The following is a 19303-nucleotide window of genomic DNA, read 5'->3' on the forward strand; positions in this document are numbered from 1 at the left end:
ACACTTCATCGTTCTCAGTCAGAATTCTCACTACTGTTCGCTTCGATGTGAAAGCAGAAAGAAAGAGAAAAACCAGACTGAAGAAACCGTCCAGTCCTTGCTTTGATCAAGTTGATAGATATCCTTGTAAGATCACCGAAAATGCCTCTGAGAGGGCAACTAGGAGGTGGAGGACCCATATTGTCCCAATCGGAATGAAAGGAGACGATGTTAGTATAAACCAAATGGAACCCATTACAATCAACTACTTGAAAGTTTCGGTGAAAAAGATAATCGAGACGCCACTATGGAATGAGCATACGAGACTGCCCTGTAAAAGGCAAGCAAACCCTGGAATCCTTTGCCTTTGTCTGGTTTCTTTATGCGAGCAAATATATGGACGCATGATACATGACAAAAGGCAAAAGATAAAAGGCATCTATAACAAGTGGAGCTCGTGAGACGTCCCTTTCCTCTCCAATTTAGGCGAATGAAGCCTCAAAACGAGAAAACTCAAGTGGAGGCACTTGTAAAGATGAGAAATTGCGACTTTAATGATTTTCAGCTTTACTTATATCTCTTTAGCAGAGAGAATAGATTCTCCTAGGGTTTGTTTGGAACCACTAGAAAATAAAAGAAAATAAGAATTTGACCATTATTATTCTCAAAAATATTTAGTGAAAATGAGATAATGATTAAATTCCTCCCGACAAGCAAGTCAATCCATTAAGTCAAAAAAACCAGATAATTTTCAACAAGATAAAAATCCTATACCGAAGGATATTACTCTACATGAATGATTTTGAATTTAAGAAAACATGAAGATTATATACCTTGGTTTCAACCACATATAAAAATCCATTAAATTAAGTACTACCACTCTCACACTTAACACCAACATAACCTCCTCCCCACCTCATGCCCAACATGCATGAATCAAACACTATATGGGATCTACAAGTTATAAAATTTCAACTAGTTTTAGACACATCAAGATCTTGTGCTACCCTCGAAATATTTCATTTCATTTAATACTATAGTTGAAGTTGAAAGATCCTTAATTTAATCCCCAGTTAGTGTAATCAATATAATCCTACTTACGAACAAATTTCTTGTCCCGAGTGTAACTACAAATATTGGCTTGTAGACGTACCCCTGGGGTCGGTTTTTCTTGTAGACATGCATCATCTTCTTGCGCTATAATTATATATCACCAATTTCAAGGGTGTGAAGCAATTATTCTTGGTTGTGCTCGAAAGCCCAAGACAATGGGCGAGAATATGAGTGTTTTTTTAGCCTCAAATATTACTGGAGACAAAAGAATATCATACTATAACCTTTTTTCCTTAGATTTCTCAAAGATAACTCCAAATTTTTTTCTAAAACCATTTACATGAAGTTAGAATGACAAGAGATATAATAAAAAATTTCACTTCATATTGAATGGGGAAGGAGATAAGTCCCATTAATTAAGTAATTAGTGACCATGCTTTTCCTAACTTGCCTTTAAACCCCACCTAAGCTTTCCTAGGACTCCTTTCATTAAAAAAATCCAAGTGACATTAAAAAGAATTATGTCACATTTTGCATGACATATGAATTGATATGTGTTTTGACTATTTACTTACCAAAGCCTTTGAACCCACAACTCTTGAACGGATATTGCGACCATCCTTTTCAAATGCCTGGCCAGTTTGAGAGGCATGATTACAACATTTTGATGTATGTAGGAGAGGAACGACACCAAAAAAAAAGCAAATGAAAAAAAGAAATAAAGATCAGTAACTTGTCCTTTTGCAATGATAGACTCCACGGTTGCTCAATTATTATGGATCGGCTATAAATGCCATTCCCAGCTGCTCTGTTGATTGATCTATTTTAGTTTTCTTCCTCCTGAGCGTCGCGAGAAATTTGCAGAAATGGAGGATTTTGAAGGTTTTGTAATGGGAGGCATACCAGAATTCCAAATGGATTCGGACTTCGATGCCTGGTGCCATTTCCCCTTATCTGAAATGTGTGACTTCGATAGCATGTCAGGTTCCACCATTGAGTTTGCAAATTTATCACCAGAGATGTATGGATTAACCACCACAGAAATAGCGAACCAGGAAGAGCAGCAGCAAGAGAAGCAGAACGAACCAAATTGCGATGATGAAGCTCGGAGGGAAGAGGAAGCGACGAAGAGCTGCACGAATATGCAGGTCTCGCATTGGGAAGAAACGAACATCGATGAAGAAGAGGAAGAGGAGATAAAAGCTGACGATACTAAGAAAGGGATTGATGGATTAAGCTGCAAGAATCTTATCTCGGAGCGCAACAGGAGGAAACGAATTAACCAGCAGCTGCTCACTCTCATGTCCATCGTCCCTGACATAAAAAAAGTACCCTTTTTTTTAACTTTTCTTCAGTTGTTTCTTTAGATTCTGGTTAAAATCATTTCTACAACGTAGCAGTCATTGGAGTTTTTAAGTACTCTAGATGAGCATTGCAGCTAACAGTACTTTTTGTTATATTGTGGTAGATGAGCAAAAGAGCTGTTCTGGAGGAAGCTCTTACTTACCTGCAAAGCATTCTCGAGCAGACAGAGCTCGAACATGGAAGTGCCCGTAACAACTCCAAACATATTCCTGCCAAGAACTCGGCATTCGTTTCACTTAATTTGCCTCCGGCCCAAGTCCAAGAAACTATCCGTCCTTGCATAACCGAGGTGGGTAATATTTCTTGGCCATCTAATTCCCTTCCTTCCAATTAGTCCTCCGTTGTTCCGATAATACTTCTCCGGTTTTACTTCAGATTGACGTGGAGAGAATGGACGGCGCGCAGTTTATTCTGAAAGTGAGATGCGATAAAGATAAGGGCGCACTGGTTCGGATGCAACGGGCAATCGAATCACTGGGGCTGGGATTAGAGACCACCTGCGTCTCGGTAAACCAGTTCGGTCAAGGCTATATGCTTACTACAGCATTCCTTCGAGTAAGAATGTTTACCCATTTGTACATATATTAGTTTCATCTGTCAAAACGAGAAAGTTTAATTTCAGTTCATGTCCTGACGTTCTCTGTACTGGCGCTGTGTGCTCGAGCAGGCCAAGAGGAGAGGAGTCGCCACAGAGGAGAAACTCAAGCACCGGTTTAAGGTGACCGCGATGAGAATGGGTTTTCGCCTGCAGGATCCGTGACGAGGCTGGCGTTTTAAAGATTCATCTGGAAACGGCGACTACAAAGCACTTCGGAAAGGTTCCTGTAGAATAACTATGCTGTATGAAGCCGTCCATGTTGAACTATGTAGACACTGTGTAATAGCTTCAAAATGAAGTAGAAATAATGAATTTCCAGGTCTAATCCAGTGGAAGAACTGAAAATGAACTTTCAATTGTCTTAATCCTTCTCGTGAAGTGGGCAACATTCATCGAATGCATCGTTCCTCCTCTCTCAAATCTAAGAGAATCTTTTGAAAGAAGGAATTGTCCGTGTAATAATTGATTTCGTCGAGATGACCCAATACAGGTCATTATTGATGGATGATAAACCTAGTCCCATCAGCAGTTCTATATTTGTTTATCGATTCTGGTTTGCCCTGTTAGGGAACGCTGCGTTCCCACCGGCAAGCTCGCGAACGACAGATTCTCTGTCACCTAAGCTACTTTTCGAATATTTTATATAGGAATCTGGCTGTCACCGACACACTACCCAATCAGATTCATCGATTGGGTTTGACTGGATCTAGTAGAACCGTTCCCAAGAAGGATAGTGACTCCACCAATTGAAAGACGAGAGAAAAAAACAAACAGAGAGAGCCATGGAAGCTGTTCAACATTTCACCTTTCCTTTTCTCTCTTATTGAAGCTTTTAATTCGTCTCGTTTTGGAATCGAACCAGACAAGTCATGGGTAAACAAGAACACCCCCTACCAACCCACCTTAACCTTTTCTTTTCTTAGCATTTAATTGCATCATTTTGGAATCGAACGAGACAAGTCAAGGGTAAACGAGAACAACCCCCTACCACCCCACCTTTCTTATAGAATGTTTTTTCTTTTTAACTATAGTATCTATCTTAACCTCCTATTAGTAAAAACAATAGTTTGGTTTAAAATCCATCTAAAAATCACTAACAAAAGTTATGACAGAGTTAATCTAGATGTCAAATCCTAAAAAGGTTTGTTTTACTAAATTAAAAAGAAGAAAGGTGAGTGACCCAAAAACCCAAACATGAAAAAAAATCTTAAAAAAACCTGAATCGTCAAACCCAACCCCGACCCGATCACCATCTTCTAACCCCATCTCCGTAAACCCAACACGTCTCTGCCCCAGTCCATATAAACCTGACTTAAACATGACCCGTTTCTATCCCATCGTTGAAAACCCAACTTGTCCCCAACCTGAAACCTGGTGGGTTTTCTTCTCCGCCCCGTCTCCTACCCATAGAGTGAAATTAAAAATTCAAACCCTAGTTTTTTAGGTCGAGTTCTCCGTAAAAACCAACCCACGTGACCTGAAGCACACCCCTAGGTCTAAGTGATCTCTTATCCAAGAAAAAAGAGACATGGATTGAATCTATCGTGCATGAAAAAGACACTAACGGCTCATTTTGTTATATGAGAGAAATATTTTGTTATATGACCTAAAAATTATTTCCCTCATCTTCTTTTTTAGTTAATCTATATTAATTATTTTATATCAAATTGATATCTAGATATTAGTGAATTAAGAAAAGTAAGTGAAATAAATTATCTAATTTTATGTAGTAAGTAATTAGGTTAATGTAATAAAATCTTATGTATGTTCTATTTTAATATAAATAATTAAGTACGATCCATTGCATGATTAGGTCAATGTAATTAACTTTGTATACCTTAGTGATTAATTAAGTGCCACCTAAAAATAAATTAAATAAACTATTTAATTTAATTTAAACATAACAAAATATATTTGTATGTAATTTAATTTATTTATTGTTTCAAATAAATTTGAAAGGATGTGTAAATTTTAATTTATTACTTCATATAAAATTAAATGAGTGCGTAAATATTATTAAAATGATAAATAATTTTGAAAATATTTTAGGTGCTTCTTATTACTTTTTTAAACACAATTATATAAAAAATTTCGAATTAAAGTAAAAAATAATTTAATAATACAAAATTTTATATTCTATTGTACTTTCTATAGGTTATACTAATATAAAATAATATATTCTCCAGAAAAAGTAAATCACTTTAGAATTCACTTTGGCTTTCTCTTTGCTCAGGTGATTTATTTTCTAAGTACAATATCTCCCTTGGATGTGTTTGACTAGGGAATTGCTAGTGCAAAACCAAACCCCGATTATCTTGATCCAAACGCTCTCGAATCCAAGCCCATATCTATGGTCCAGCAAATAATCAGTTGGCATTCACTATAAATGGATTGAAACCGCTGACTGTGAAGGAATCATCCAGCAGCGACTAATCGACAGAAGTGCGAAAATGGGAGTGGAAAAGCAAGTCCTGGCGCCTGGCAATGGTCCCAAACCTGTCCGCGGCCAAAATGTTACTGTTCACTGCACCGGATATGGTAAATCCCTCTATCTTTTCCTGGGTAGTTATGAATTTCTCTCACAACCATTCTATTATTCCTATGTATTCGTGTGTAATATGCTGAACTTGTGTGATCTCATCAATATTTCTTTCTGATTTTGATGTAAAGATTCTAGATACAAAATATGATTCAAGGTGGATATCAGATTGCGCCCTTTTTGACAATCGTTTTAGACATCTCGATTTCCTACTTTTATGTTGGAAATTGGAACTGTTAAGTTTTAGTATTGGTTATTACATTTTGGTGTTTTCTGTGCTTGGTAACAGTTGTGTGTTTGTTATTTTGGGTAAAAAACAAAGGAATGAAAGAAAATGAAACAGTTGTTTGTTACTTTACATTGTTTTAGTTATCGATTTTTCTCCAGAAAGTTACAATTCTTTTTGTTGCAATATTGTTTATTAGGCTGGGTGGTTGTTCTTACATAGTTGGAAATTCAGAGGCCTCTTCGGCTGGGATCATGTTGTGATTAAACCTGTGCTCTGTAATGGGCGGAGTAGCCTATTTAGGTTGCTGAGCAGTTTGAGTTGCACGAGATTTCCTCTTTCTATTTATAATCCCTCAATATATATCGTAAAAAAAAAGTTACTATGCTTTTGATATGTCTCCTAGAATGGGATCTCTTCAGCTCCAGCTTCACAACAGTCTGGGGCTCGGAATTTGTTATTGACTCTTGATTCTCTGGACCATTCTTTAATCTTAATTGGGGTTCTTGCTTAATTGGACTTATAGGAACTATAAAAGAGAAATTTTCATTAGTTTCTCCTTGGAAGCAAAAATTTCCTAATTTTTTTTGCATAGAATCTGCATATACACGCATCATGTCCCCACAGAGGTTATGATTCTTTACAAGAAAAGCTTGCAAAGCCAGAAAGTGTCTCTGATTAATTTGTCCTGACAAAATATTGAGTGCACCGGATGAAGTTTAGCCTCCATTAGATTTCTTTGTTGAGATTTTGTGCTTTTTCACTAACATCAATATTTTGCAGGTAAGAATGGCGACCTGTCTCAAAAGTTTTGGAGGTGAGCATTGCCTTTCTATTTATGTTTCTCTTTTTAATATTCTAGGGCTTTAATCCATGGTGTTTCTTATACTCCTACGTGAAGAGGAAGAAGAGACGTGAAGAAAGAAGTGAGGTGGAGAGAAGAAGAGGTAGAAAGAGACTTAGGGTTTTAGAGAAGAGAAAGAGGATGAATGCAAAGAACAACGAGATTGGGAGAAAATCCTTGACGAGCTCCTTCTCACCTTTTATTTATAGGCTGATTAAATTACAATGCCAAAAATACCCTTGCCTTGTTAGGGTTGCATAACCAAGGATAAAAAGGTAAAAAAGATGAAAAATAATAATAGTTTCACATACAATACCTTTTATCCTTCAACATTCCCCCTCAAGCTGGTGCATAAATATTATAGACACCCAACTTGGAGCATGACTCATGGTGCTTTTTAAACTCCCAAGTGAAGAGGAGAGAAGACGAGGAAGAGAGAGAGAGAGACTTAGAGTCTTAGAGAAGAGAGAAAGTGGACAAGTGCTAAGAACAATGAGAGGGAGAAGATCTCATATGTGTGGATGAGCTCCCCGTCACCTTTTATTTATAGGGTGATCAAATTACAATGCCAAAAATACCCCTGCCTTCTTAGGGTTACATAACCAGGGATAAAAAGGTAAGAAAAATAATAATAGTTCTATATACAACTTCTTTTATCCTTCAACACTCTCAATCTATCTGTCATTTCGAATTACTTATGGTTTTATTTAATTCTCCACTGTTTTTGTAATTGAAAATAAGCTGTATGTTGTTATATATTAATTTTCAGCACAAAAGATCCTGGCCAGAAACCTTTCACCTTTAAGATAGGACAAGGCTCAGTTATAAAAGGTAAGACCTTGCCACTTCTACTCTTAGACATTTTGAAGTGAAAAATCTATGAGGCTTTTTTTTAGTTTCCTTAGGTGTAGAAGTAGAAAGCAGCATTTTGACAGCATACCTGTCATCCCAGAATCAAATTGTGGTTTGTGAAGTTTCAATTTCTTCTCAAGGCTATATTCAAGACTCAATTTTTAAAAATTTTTTAATTTAAAAATGTTGTGTTTTCAGTTCATTTTTCATTGAGATGTTTATAAGTTGTGTTTAGTTAGTCTGTAGTATGTCTGAATTTCTTTGCTATTTTTTCCTGTTATACCCACATATGGTATGTATATGTCTTATGAATGCTGGCATAATTTGCATTACCATTTGATTTGCCAAACGATACTTAACCTTTCATGAATACAATCAAATTCTGAAATTGACATATTGGCAAACTGAACTTGCTCCGTCCAACCCCTCCAGAATATGCCTGATTGGTGTGCCTGAAACCTACAAGGAAAGTGAAAAAACGATCATCTCATTCAAACTCAGGGAATCAATCTGGATCTGCCTTTTTTTAATCCAATGCCACAGCTTTCCACCCGATGCCTTTTCAGTTGTTCAACAAGTGACTTTGGCTGTTCCAGGATACTGCAACAAGAGCTCTCCATTGAGACAGTAGCTTCTATATTCTACCTTCATGCATCTCTAAATTAAATTTACTGATAGGTGTACCAGTGAAAGATATACATGAAGTACATCAATACTGAGCAAATCAAACCAATAATTTAAAACTTATGTTAGTTCATGGTAGTATATATTATTCGCTGTCAAAATCGTTAAACACCGTCAAGTTCCAAAAACAATAAATAAACTCCACCAAGTAGTGCTGCTGATGTGTTAAGACTTGACGTCATCTTACACATTCTGCCAGAAGATTCCATACCCACTAGCTACTTTGTTATCTGCTGCAAGGTTAGATGATATCTCTGTGTTCTAATATTTGGTACTCTTTTTTGTAAGCTTTCTTTCTCAATTGGCTAGCCATGTCATATCTTCAAATATAGAACACTTTCGAAGTTCTTTGGATAATTAAAAAAAAACTTTGAAATTGTTTTTCAAGGTATGTATCTGAAGGACAGGATGCAGTAGACCATAATTTTTATCAGATGAATCTTGAAGATTTAAAGTGCTCTATGCCTCAAAAAAAAAAAAAAAAAGGTGATCAAGGAACCTCTTAAGTTTACTGAATGACATGGTAAACAAATAAACAGATATAAACAATAATGTTTTCCATCAGAAACCATTATAATAAAAAATAAAAAATTTAAAAAAGGTATCTGATCCGTAATTAAAAACCTTCAAATATAAGGAAAATATAGACGGTCTACCAGTTGCAGACAGAAACATAGTCAGTTTACTTTTTAGTACAAGATCAAGACATAGGTAATTGCATCTCAAGTGATATCGCCTTCTCTGTACCATGAAGTGATCTCTTGACTGAAGCTTGTGACATAATACTCTTGGTCGTCGTGTCAATCTTCTTAATATCTCTTTCTCAGAATTAATAGTTTTTCTGCTTCCAACTTCCTAATGTCTGAGGCAAACATTTATAGAATCAGTTACTTGGGGAAAATCATATTGTTTACCTGATGAGGTAGTACGGCTCCTATGCTGACTTCTTCTTATAAAACCAAAAAGAGAGATGTCCGATGTTAATGTAATATTTTGAGCTTAAATTTGTTTTATGGATTACTATTCTTTGAATCGCGCCACGCCCTCTCAAAAAAAAAAAAAAAGTAATATTTTGAGCACTTTCATTGATTGGCAGAATGCAACTGTTTTTAATGATAAAATGAATATCTTTTATCCTGTTTGTATAAAAGAGCATGCTGATTTGTTTAAAGGCATTGATATTATATGTGGTATGTAAGTCTCTCCTACCTTTAGATTGGCTCTAAGGTGTTGTTGTTTATTTAAGAAGGTCAAGCATTCCCTTGTTTTGCCTGTATCTGTAGGTTGGGATGAAGGTGTGATGGGTATGCAAGTGGGAGAAGTGGGTCGTCTTCATGTAAGATTTCTTTTTATCAGCTTTATCACTACTAATTCTCGAATCATCTGCTCAGTGATTGTATTTGATTAGATTATCCTTTATTCTGCAACAAACAAATTGAGAATTAAAAAATTTCAGAATCATTTTTGTTTTGTGTTGCATGCTATCAACCATCCGAAGGAACCTAAAAGAATCCTTGAAAACATATTTTTTTTGAAAGTTACAGTTACTTTGGTCCAGGTAGGTTAATGTAAACGTAATAATCAGAAGGAAACATGTTTTCTTAAAACTGATAAACTATTTCCTTGGTTTTTCTTACATGTTTTAGTTGAGTTATTCCTATATTAAGTGAAATCAGTGTTCTGTATTCTGTCTCGTTGTGTATTTTGTTTATCTCACTGGGTAAAACACATTAGATTTTGTTGTTTTGAAAAGGTGAATCAGTATATGAAATAGAGCCTTTTGAATCTGTCAAATTCAAGACATGGCTTCAATTTTGTAAAATCTATTGTCAAGATAATTGCCTAAAATATTTTTTTTCCTTGACATTTTTCCAGTGCTCACCAGACTATGCTTATGGACCTGGTGGATTTCCGGCTTGGGGCATACTGCCAAATTCAGTTTTGACGTTTGAGATTGAAGTTCTGAGCTTAGAGTAATAAGCACACATAAGCTGTTAAGTCAAACGGGCCTTCATTGTTGTTGTATATACCACTGGTAAACTTGGTGGAACGCCGATGTGATGTTCAGCTAAACTTACGACATGAATCCTGTGCTTTCCATGTCTTCACTTTTGCCGCCCTCGCTGTGGAATCACTAGCATGTGTTGTTACTGGATTCCACCATCTTCTATCAATCCCCCTGGTAAGTAGAGGAAGGCCCGAGTGAGAGAAGTAATAATGGTCTACATCCAGCCAAGTGGTCAATGCAAGTAGTATCTTGATCAAGATTGAACCCGTTTAAACTAGATTTTGCCCAATTTAATTTTTGTCTTGACATACAGTTCGAACATATGAAGGAGCACTTTTGATACATAAAAAACCTCGTCGATCAAACCATCTTACAATATTATTCTATCATCAGCATACTGAATGATTAGATTCTTAATTTGATCATCCAAAAAGAGGGGATTGAGCCATTCAAGATTCCCAGTCCCTCCTGCTCTGACGGTCTTCATGGCGCAATCGAGGGCTCCCCTGTACATCATCTCTCCCTCCGGACCGGGCTTCATGTTCTTGACTCTGGTCTTCATCACGTCCACCGGGTTAGAGGGCCACCGCCGCGGTGGGGAACCCCGCCTATGTGGCGATGGTGCGGATGCAAGCTGATGGCCGACTTCCCGCGGCGCAGCGCCGGAACTACAAGAGCGTGGTGGACGCGATAGGCCAGATGACAGGGACTGGGAAGCCTCTAGAGGGGGTCGTCGCTGACGGTGAACCGGGCGATGATCGTGACGGCGTCGTACGACCAGATCAAGGAGACAATCCTTGAGCGAGGGGTGATGAAGGACGGCCTGGGTACCCACGTCACGGCCAGCTTCGCAGCAGGGTTCGTGGAAGAAAGGTCCCACCTTAGGCGGCGGAGGAAGACGGACACTCATGGCCGGCGCCACCGATATTGGGGTACTGAAAAGCAAGAGCAGGGCGGAGAACCGGAGCAGGCAGCGGCGCAGCCACCGCCTCACCCTGGAGCTGCATACGGACCTTGATGAGGTCCAATGGGTGCGTTGAGCAGCCGGCTACAATGGAAGCGATGCCTCCTTCAACAAATCCCTTCAAACCCATTTTGGGTATCTGGATTCGGGAACGATGTGCCGATAAAAGATTAAGGAAAGAAACAGTTTGGCGTAATTTCTCAGAGAGAAGAGAAACAAGTGGGAATGTTTTGATAGGAAGGAAGAGGGGACGCTGCCGCGGGGAGTCGAAAAGTGCAAGAAGAAGCCTGAGTTTAATTACGTCGGAACGCGGTTAATCAGGTTACACGCGAGGAAACCGCAGCCTGAGGTGCTGACTAATGACGAGGACCAGCAGTCATGACTCCTAGATAGGAAGCTTGTGAGGGGGCTTTTCCTAAGAAGTGGGGAGTTGGGTTGCTGACCAAAGACCGGATTCAGATTCGGAATCTGAAAATTCCAAATTAGATGGAATAAGAAACAAACTCCATACAATTTTGGTTTGAAGAAGAAAGAATCGTCAAAATTAAAATAGAAAATAATGAAAAAAAAAAAACCTCCCATAATTCCATTTCGGTAAAGAACTAAAGATACGAATTGGATTTTATCTGGACCGAACACGTGGGTGGTGATGTGAAGTGAGCGAAAGCGTCACAACATCGCCAATCCTCTCTCTCTCTCTAGAATATGGGAAATTGTCGGTAATGGTCTGCTGCCCGCGGCTGTTCGCCTCAGCGTCTCTCGGTGTTTTCCCAGAGTTTGACAGAGAAAAAGCAAGTTCTCGAAGCATTAATGTCAAATCAGCGGAGCTTCAGAGTTCAAAACCCAGGAAGACCGTTTCTGCTCTCCGAGGTCTTAAAGGCCGTTAAACAAGCAAGTCCAAGAATGGAGTCATCTTCCACCCTCTGATCTTCACAGGGCCGGGGTTGCTTCGAACCAAGCTGGCTTTACGAACTGTTCGAGTTCGGCTTGATGCTAACTTGATTCGGTATTTCCGTTTCAGCATGATTTTCTCATGGAAAATCGTTGTCCGTGATTCAAGGGAAACGGGGGATTGTGGTTTTCACTTCCCTCGATTCTCCCTCTCCCTCGATTCCTCACTCTCTATCTTAGACTTTAATTTTTTTGTCTATGATTTATTCCTTTGCGATTTCTTCCTATTTTATCTTCTTTCTCTTCGATTTATTCATCCGAAGTTCTTCCTCGTCGACTAGATGAAAGAGATTTTCTTTTTTTGTGGCCGATTTAACCTTAGAAAATCTCTAACTCTCGTTTCGTTTTAGGCTTTCAACGGTGCTTCTTAATTCTTGAAAAGGTTTTAGAGATATCCCCAAACGGTTTAGCATTTTTTAACTTAATATGGATGAAATTAGCCTTTTCCATTTTAAGTATGTTAAAGCCAATCAGATAAACATTTGTGGTGACTGTCCAGCTGATACCTATGTCTGTGTTTTTTTTTATAGAAATTATCCAAGTTCTAGTCATATTTTCTTAGTTTTAATGAAAACAAAAGATTAGCATTTTAAAATAAAGATGGATGAAATTAGCCTTCTTGCTTAATGAACATACCATTACTAAAAAAAAATCCATTTTTAAGCATGATGCATAAAAAAATTGCATATGAGGTTTCCTAAGGGGTACTTATTGGTTACTTTGAGCTATTTTAAAATCCAATCACATAAACATTTTATGGTGACTGGCCAACTCTACTGAGATCTGTGTCTATCTTTTTTTTTTTAAAAAAAGAGAAATTATCTAAGGTCTTATTCACATTTTCTTCGTATGCTGTTGAAAGAGGTCATGGTGAAGAAGATCTTATTACACTCTGCTAAACCAGAAAGTTGGCTTCTATTTTGATTTAGCTTCTATCAAGCATATTTGTTGCTTAGATATAAAGGAAATCTAATTTAAGATTGACAAAAGTCAGTGATTTTGGCGAGTTATTAGACAATTTTATGACGTATTTATCGAATATTTATTGAATATATAGATAATTTTATGGAGTGTTTATGCAAATATTATATATATAGAGTATATAATTAGAGGTCATGCCGAATTTTATATATGTATTATATATATAAATTATACCCAACTTTAAGTAAAGATCATACCAATTATGCCCAATTTTATGTAGAGGTCATATCTAATTTTATATAAAATGTATGCATAATTTTATAAATAATTTATTTGATATATATTTTTTGAAAAATTTTAAATGTATGTTGAAGCTTGAGTTCGGTTAAATTTTTTGGGCTTGAACTCATAATAATTTTAGGCTCGAGCCGACACTCGGATTCGAGTTTGAAATATTTAAATTAAACTCGAATTGATCGGGGCCGGCTTGGCTCGCTCGATACCACCCCTCACAGCACCACCGGGGCCCGCCTCCTCCTTCCGGGGTTCATGGAAACCGATTCCTCCGGTGCAATCTGAATATATGGAATTTGAAACACGCGTTTTTTAAAGCTATAAATACTCCCTATCTCTCTTCCATTGTAATTCTATTCGGCATATGTCTCAGAGGCCCAACGTCCCGCACTCTTCTTCCGTAGCCTTCGGCCTTCATTCTCATCTCCTGGTTTCCAGTGAGATGAACCCTAATTCCAACTGGGCTTCTCGTTCTTGACTTGGGGCTCTTTTAATTTGCTGGGTTTGATTTTTGGTTCTTTTATTTGAGATTTTAATCTCGGAACCGTTTCCGGCGTGAGAGGAAAAGAAAGTGGGATTTTTTAGATGGGTTTGAAGGGATTTGTTGAAGGAGGCATCGCCTCGATCGTGGCGGGGTGCTCCACCCACCCGCTTGACCTCATTAAGGTACGAATGCAGCTTCAGGGGGAGTCTGCGGCTGCCGCCCCGCAGCCTGCTCCGGCTCTCCGGCCGGCCCTCGCTTTCCACCATAACGTCGGAGGGGCGGCGACTGCCGTGAACATGCCCCTTCCCCAGCCGCTGAAGCAGCCCAAGGTGGGACCCATCTCCGTGGGTATCCGGATTATCCGTACGGAGGGGGTCCCCGCCCTCTTCTCCGGCGTGTCGGCTACGATGCTCCGGCAGACTCTTTACTCGACGACGCGGATGGGGCTGTACGAGATTCTGAAGAACGGGTGGACGGATCCGGAGACGAAGACTATCCCGCTGACGAAGAAGATTGCCGCGGGGCTGATCGCAGGCGGAATAGGCGCCGCTGTGGGGAACCCCGCCGACGTGGCGATGGTACGGATGCAAGCTGACGGACGACTTCCCGCGGCGCAGCGCCGGAACTACAAGAGCGTGGTGGACGCGATCGGCCAGATGACGAAGTCGGAGGGGCTGAGAAGCCTCTGGCGAGGGTCTTCGCTGACGGTGAACCGGGCGATGATCGTGACGGCTTCGCAGCTGGCGTCGTACGATGAGATCAAGGAGACAATCCTTGAGCGAGGGGTGATGAAGGACGGCCTGGGTACCCACGTCACGGCCAGCTTCGCAGCTGGGTTCGTGGCGGCGGTGGCCTCCAACCCGGTGGACGTGATAAAGACCAGAGTCATGAACATGAAGCCCAGTCCGGAGGGAGAGATGCCGTACAAGGGAGCCGTCGATTGCGCCATGAAGACAATCAGAGCCGAGGGACCCTTTGCCCTCTACAAGGGATTCATCCCCACCATCTCCCGCCAGGGTCCCTTCACCATCGTCCTCTTTGTCACGCTCGAACAAGTCAGAAAACTCCTCAAGGATTTCTGAGCAGATGAAGATGCAGCCTGCATGGATTGATCTTCATCATCAGATACAAGAAGCCGACGATGAGGACTAAAACAGAAAAATAAAGGAAGGGGAATGAATATTAATTAGAAATCATGCCTCCTAGGTTGTTTTCGTTTTTTTTTCTAATTAGTGGATTGATTCTGGTTTATCTATTATTGTATCATTTCGTCATGAGCCTGTGTGTCTCATTTCTGAAAATATTTAATCTTGGTAATTTTCTCTTTTATAATTTCCATGAATCGGCTCTGAAAATTCCTAGTCGATGCATTGAAGAGGGAAGAAGACAATCCGTAGGTATTGGCATGCGGCTGGCACGCGCTTGTATACGTTGGTGAGTTCCAGTTGGCAGTATTTTGCCTGTGGAGCCCGCAAGGTTGTCGTTAACCGGGTCGCCGAAATCTGGGATCGTTACAAAACTGGGATTATACACCCGATAAACTTCAGTAAAGAGTAAAGAGTAAAGAGGAAAGAGTAAAAGAGTGGAAGGAGTGGCGATGGCGTGTCGGCCCTGTAAAAATGTAAACAAATCCCGTCCGGAACACAACTCTACTTGCAGACAACTCTGTCCCCCTCGCAGAACTCTTTGTCTTCTAAACAAAATATAAAAACTCAGACGATCTCATCTCAGAAATCAGAACCTAGGACGGAATCGATACCGAATCCGGAGACAAATTCAGATTAGGGTTGCGGACACCCCTCGCCTGTTTTCCTCATGGAGGTCTCCGCTTCCGGTCGCCCGGCCCTGGCCGAGACGGACCAGCTCCGCGTCAAGAGGGAGACCCTGCAGTCCGTGCTTTATCAGTGTCAAAGAGCCCTCGAATTGCTCAGGATCGCCGACGGCCCTGGGAGCTCCGTGGACCCGTCGTCGTTTCCTTGCGGGACTGGCGATTCCGAGACGGATGCGGTTAGTGGATTTCGCTATCTCTTTGTTTCGGGTTTGGGTTTGTCTTTTTCTTGCTGTCTGAGGTTTCTTCCTGTTGGTTGCTTTATTTTGTTGCGGATTTTTTACTTGATTTACTTGGCCAGTGGTCGATTACAACTATCCGCCAATTGATTTGGGCTTTTGTACGTCGATTGATGTTAGAGAAGAATTTATGACGTCGCCGGCTGGCTATGTGCTTGTGGGATTTCTGGATTATAGTTTTTTAAGTCTCTAAGGTTTTCCTATCAGCTCTTTTAAGTAGATACTTCCAGTGGTGGGAAATAAGTTGTTGGGATGGAGGCGGAAGTCATAAAGGATAAAACGAGACAATGAGACAAAAAAAAAAATTGGAATCTGACAGAATGGCAAGGGAAGTTTCCGGGGGAAAGGAAATCTTGGAGAAAAGGAAAGCACCGGTTACTTGCCTTGAAAGCTGGAAGTTATTAACTAATGACAAATGAAAAAGATTCAGAGAAGCTCAACTTCTATGCTTAGTTAGTCAAACATGAGAAAAATTACAACAAATGGAGGAAGAAGAAGGAAGACCTGACTTCTTGGATTTAAAAACATAATTTAAAAGTATTAGTTGGCTTTTTTGTTCATCAAAGTGATACTCTGAGGAACTTTGAACTCCATTGTTTCACATCACTTTACCTCTCAATTGATTGTCAAGATTGAGGGTATGGTGTTTACAGGAAAAAGAAAAGAAAAACGTTTTATTGCTTCCTCCCAGCTTCTTTGAAGTTTTTGTAGCCTTTGGTGTTAATTGGTTAAAATGTAAAGGCTTCTGCCTACCACTACCTATGCATCTTACTTTACTTCCACCCTTGTCAAATTACAACTGATCTGGTGGAGACATCTATTGTATTCATGGATACTTAATGAATACTCTGGGACCCAGTAGCTTTACTTTTGATGGGAAATGGCTGAACAGATTGTATGTTTTTTTATTTTTATGAAAACAAATTGTATAAACATCCAGGATGATGGTTGGTGCATGCAATGATATCATGAATGACAGGCATGGTTATGTCAATATTTTTTTATATGAAGGAGATGACTTCTGATCTAAAGATAATCAAGTACTCTATAAACTATTGCAAGAACAAAGGCTTAGATCATTTTGCTTGTAGCCACAATAGATCTTAAAGTCATGTTTACTTAAAAATTCTTTTTTGAAATTACAATTTGTTTGAATCTGCAGCTTTGTGATCTTCTCAAATCTAGAGTGGAATCCCCGAACTTCCTAGAAAAGCTTGGGAGCATTCATATGTCAGTGTCTCACAGCGTGGCTGGTATACATCAGAAAACATGTTATTAGCCTGTCTTACTGTTTTACTCTAGACTTGCTGTCTACAAGAGTTTATGTCCTTGTGCGAAGGTTTATTTTAATTTCTGATTTCAAAATGCATATTTTCATTGTTGCAGAAGAGGGTAGCACATGGGACATGATTACTGAAAAGGATTTATGGGAAGAAGGTCAAATAGATGGACAAAGTGAAGCAGACCAAGAGGGTTATGTCCTTGTTAGACAAGAAGATATAGTAGAGGGAATTGCGTGTTTCATGGCTGCATATCTTTTGTCACTTGAACAAACTAAGGCATGTCTAGATCCCTTATTTTAATGTTTGAGCTCTTGTTAGATTAATCTGCCACTCATCTTTAAGGAGGCAATTAATAATAAACTGTGTCATTCATTTCCAAAAAGTGACTATATCATTTGATAAATTGCTAGTTTTACCGTCTTTACCAATTCCAATGGGTATGGTCGTAGTAATATTCTACCCTTCTCAGGGTATTGATGTTTCAAATAGCAGTTCGTCAATGAATGGTGACGAATATCTGCTAATTCCTTTGATTTTTCCTGCTTTAGAAGATTATTTTTAGTATTTCATTCAAGAGTGAATCTAATAAGTTATACTTTGGTATGCAGGAACTAACTCCTAATCAACTTCAGGAAGGTGAGTACCAAAATAATTTGCATCATAATTAGATTCAAGACAGGTTTTGTCTTCTTTAAAAAAACAAAAAAAAACTAGTTTTTTTAACATTGAAAAAAAAACATAACTTTAAAACATCGTGAGATTGTTTAATTGTTTTGCTTTAAATACAATATATACAAGCTTAATTCAATTTTTAAAGTGCATGCTATATTTAGCTGATTGATACCTCCTGTGCAGCCCTTAGCAAAACCTTCTCCATAAAAAAGAAGAAGGGGAAGCTTCAGAAGGCATGGGATGGAAGCAAGGTTATTTACAATGTGGCATCTTGGGGGGCCACTGCCATTGGGTAGGGTCTATATTGTATTCAACTTTGAAGCTTTTATGGCACCCACCATGCAGCTTTACCTACTTCAGTCTGTTGTATAATTGCTCTTATCTCCATAGAAAATTATGAAATTACTTTCAACCCCGTGGAGTATGCAAATTACATTCATCCTTCTGGTGTTTAGAAGTTGATTCATTGAACAATTTTGTCTTCTTTTTATGTTATGAGGACTTGGAATGTTTCAAGTTTTTTTTTTTTATCTAAAGAGGGGCCTACCACTTCCCCTCCTTCCTGGCTTTTTGGGGGGAAAGGGTGGTTAGGGCAAAGGCACCTCCTCTACCCCTGCTTCTCTTTTCATGCTGAGAGATAAAGAGGGTGGAGGTAGGTCCCTTATTTATCAAATGGTTTTTAATTAAATTAGAGTTATAAAATCAGGGGTTCTATCCTTTTTCAACTGAAAAAGAAGCCAAAGAGGTGAAACAAATTTTGAAAACTAGAGAGGTGAGATAATTTGCAATCTTTCAGGGGTGAGAGTAATTGTAGCTTTTTTTCTGGAAGATAAATGTGGTCATTGCTTGCTCGAAATCTGTCCTTCTTGCTAGCATCATAGTGAAGTTTCTAACTATTATACTCGATCTTTTTCTTAACCATTTGATTTTTGTGACAGAATCTACCAAAACCCTGCCTTGTTGAGGGCAGCGTCAGTTGCGTTCTGTACCTCTTGCCGGGTGATTTCAAAGCTCTTGTGAACAAGCTTTGTTTGCTGAATGGGAAAATCAATGAAGCCTGATGCAATGAAGCTTCATCGGGCTTGGAAATTTGGTTTATGCTACAGAAGTGTTAATTGCGCTCTGTCATCATCTCATTCCAGCTTTCATTGTAGATAGCTGTCAATTTGTAACACTCACTACATTGTCGAACTTGTGTTCCAGCTTGGACATTTTTTTTCTGTAAATAGTTGACCCAGAATTGAAATTTATCCGAATGAACTGGCTTTTTGGCGACCATTCTTTGGTTCAATGTGTCCATGAATGCGGTTAGTAAACTGTCACTAAACGGTGGGAGGATGGAAGTCCACTGCTTCAATAAGATCACCAGTTGATGAATCAGTTTAGCTTCAATTAGATACCAAAACATTCAGTCAGATACAAAACAAAGACTCTTATTATATAATTTGTTTTAAAATATGTCTGATTAAATATATGTTTTTAAAATGATCAACAGAATTCATAAACTTTATAGGTAAAT

General features: G+C 39.0%; 4 protein-coding genes across 4 annotated transcripts; all 4 read left to right on the top strand.

The window, feature by feature from the left end:
- The first annotated feature begins 1868 nt into the window (after positions 1-1868).
- On the top strand, positions 1869-3385 carry LOC137935983 (transcription factor bHLH35-like). Its single transcript, XM_068780448.1, has 4 exons — positions 1869-2360; positions 2501-2686; positions 2773-2952; positions 3065-3385. Exons 1-4 carry the CDS (start codon positions 1899-1901, stop codon positions 3155-3157), a joined length of 921 nt encoding a protein of 306 aa, XP_068636549.1. The 5' UTR covers positions 1869-1898; the 3' UTR covers positions 3158-3385.
- A 2018-nt stretch (positions 3386-5403) lies between these two features.
- Positions 5404-10314, top strand: LOC137935984 (peptidyl-prolyl cis-trans isomerase FKBP12). The gene is made up of 5 exons (XM_068780449.1): positions 5404-5533; positions 6544-6577; positions 7374-7435; positions 9424-9476; positions 10016-10314. Exons 1-5 carry the CDS (start codon positions 5446-5448, stop codon positions 10115-10117), a joined length of 339 nt encoding a protein of 112 aa, XP_068636550.1. The 5' UTR covers positions 5404-5445; the 3' UTR covers positions 10118-10314.
- Positions 10315-13619: 3305 nt separating this feature from the next.
- Positions 13620-15088, top strand: LOC137936529 (mitochondrial uncoupling protein 5-like). The gene has a single exon (XM_068781252.1). The coding sequence runs from the start codon at positions 13864-13866 to the stop codon at positions 14842-14844; it is 981 nt and encodes a 326-aa protein (XP_068637353.1). The 5' UTR covers positions 13620-13863; the 3' UTR covers positions 14845-15088.
- Positions 15089-15412: 324 nt separating this feature from the next.
- Positions 15413-19062, top strand: LOC137937066 (uncharacterized). The gene is made up of 6 exons (XM_068782103.1): positions 15413-15769; positions 16992-17082; positions 17216-17388; positions 17721-17748; positions 17968-18076; positions 18723-19062. Exons 1-6 carry the CDS (start codon positions 15578-15580, stop codon positions 18802-18804), a joined length of 675 nt encoding a protein of 224 aa, XP_068638204.1. The 5' UTR covers positions 15413-15577; the 3' UTR covers positions 18805-19062.
- Positions 19063-19303: the final 241 nt, after the last annotated feature.

Source organism: Aristolochia californica, unplaced genomic scaffold (genome assembly GCF_029961685.1).
Source record: "Aristolochia californica isolate CCGP_79_NKW_82.1479 unplaced genomic scaffold, dmAriCali1.0.hap1 SCAF_7, whole genome shotgun sequence".
In the NCBI taxonomy this organism is placed as follows: Eukaryota; Viridiplantae; Streptophyta; class Magnoliopsida; order Piperales; family Aristolochiaceae; genus Aristolochia; species Aristolochia californica.

What these genes read in the sequence shown, in the direction of transcription:
- LOC137935983 (XM_068780448.1), top strand. Translation starts at nt 1,899, where the DNA reads ATGGAGGATTTTGAAGGTTTTGTAATGGGAGGCATACCAGAATTCCAA. An exon ending in TCCGTCCTTGCATAACCGAG is followed by an intron (nt 2,687 to 2,772) that starts GTGGGTAATATT and finishes GTTTTACTTCAG; the next exon opens with ATTGACGTGGAGAGAATGGA. An exon ending in TTACTACAGCATTCCTTCGA is followed by an intron (nt 2,953 to 3,064) that starts GTAAGAATGTTT and finishes GTGCTCGAGCAG; the next exon opens with GCCAAGAGGAGAGGAGTCGC.
- LOC137937066 (XM_068782103.1), top strand. Translation starts at nt 15,578, where the DNA reads ATGGAGGTCTCCGCTTCCGGTCGCCCGGCCCTGGCCGAGACGGACCAG. An exon ending in TGTCACTTGAACAAACTAAG is followed by an intron (nt 17,389 to 17,720) that starts GCATGTCTAGAT and finishes TTTGGTATGCAG; the next exon opens with GAACTAACTCCTAATCAACT. An exon ending in TCCTAATCAACTTCAGGAAG is followed by an intron (nt 17,749 to 17,967) that starts GTGAGTACCAAA and finishes CCTCCTGTGCAG; the next exon opens with CCCTTAGCAAAACCTTCTCC.
- LOC137936529 (XM_068781252.1), top strand. Translation starts at nt 13,864, where the DNA reads ATGGGTTTGAAGGGATTTGTTGAAGGAGGCATCGCCTCGATCGTGGCG.
- LOC137935984 (XM_068780449.1), top strand. Translation starts at nt 5,446, where the DNA reads ATGGGAGTGGAAAAGCAAGTCCTGGCGCCTGGCAATGGTCCCAAACCT. An exon ending in TGTTCACTGCACCGGATATG is followed by an intron (nt 5,534 to 6,543) that starts GTAAATCCCTCT and finishes AATATTTTGCAG; the next exon opens with GTAAGAATGGCGACCTGTCT. An exon ending in ACAAGGCTCAGTTATAAAAG is followed by an intron (nt 7,436 to 9,423) that starts GTAAGACCTTGC and finishes CTGTATCTGTAG; the next exon opens with GTTGGGATGAAGGTGTGATG.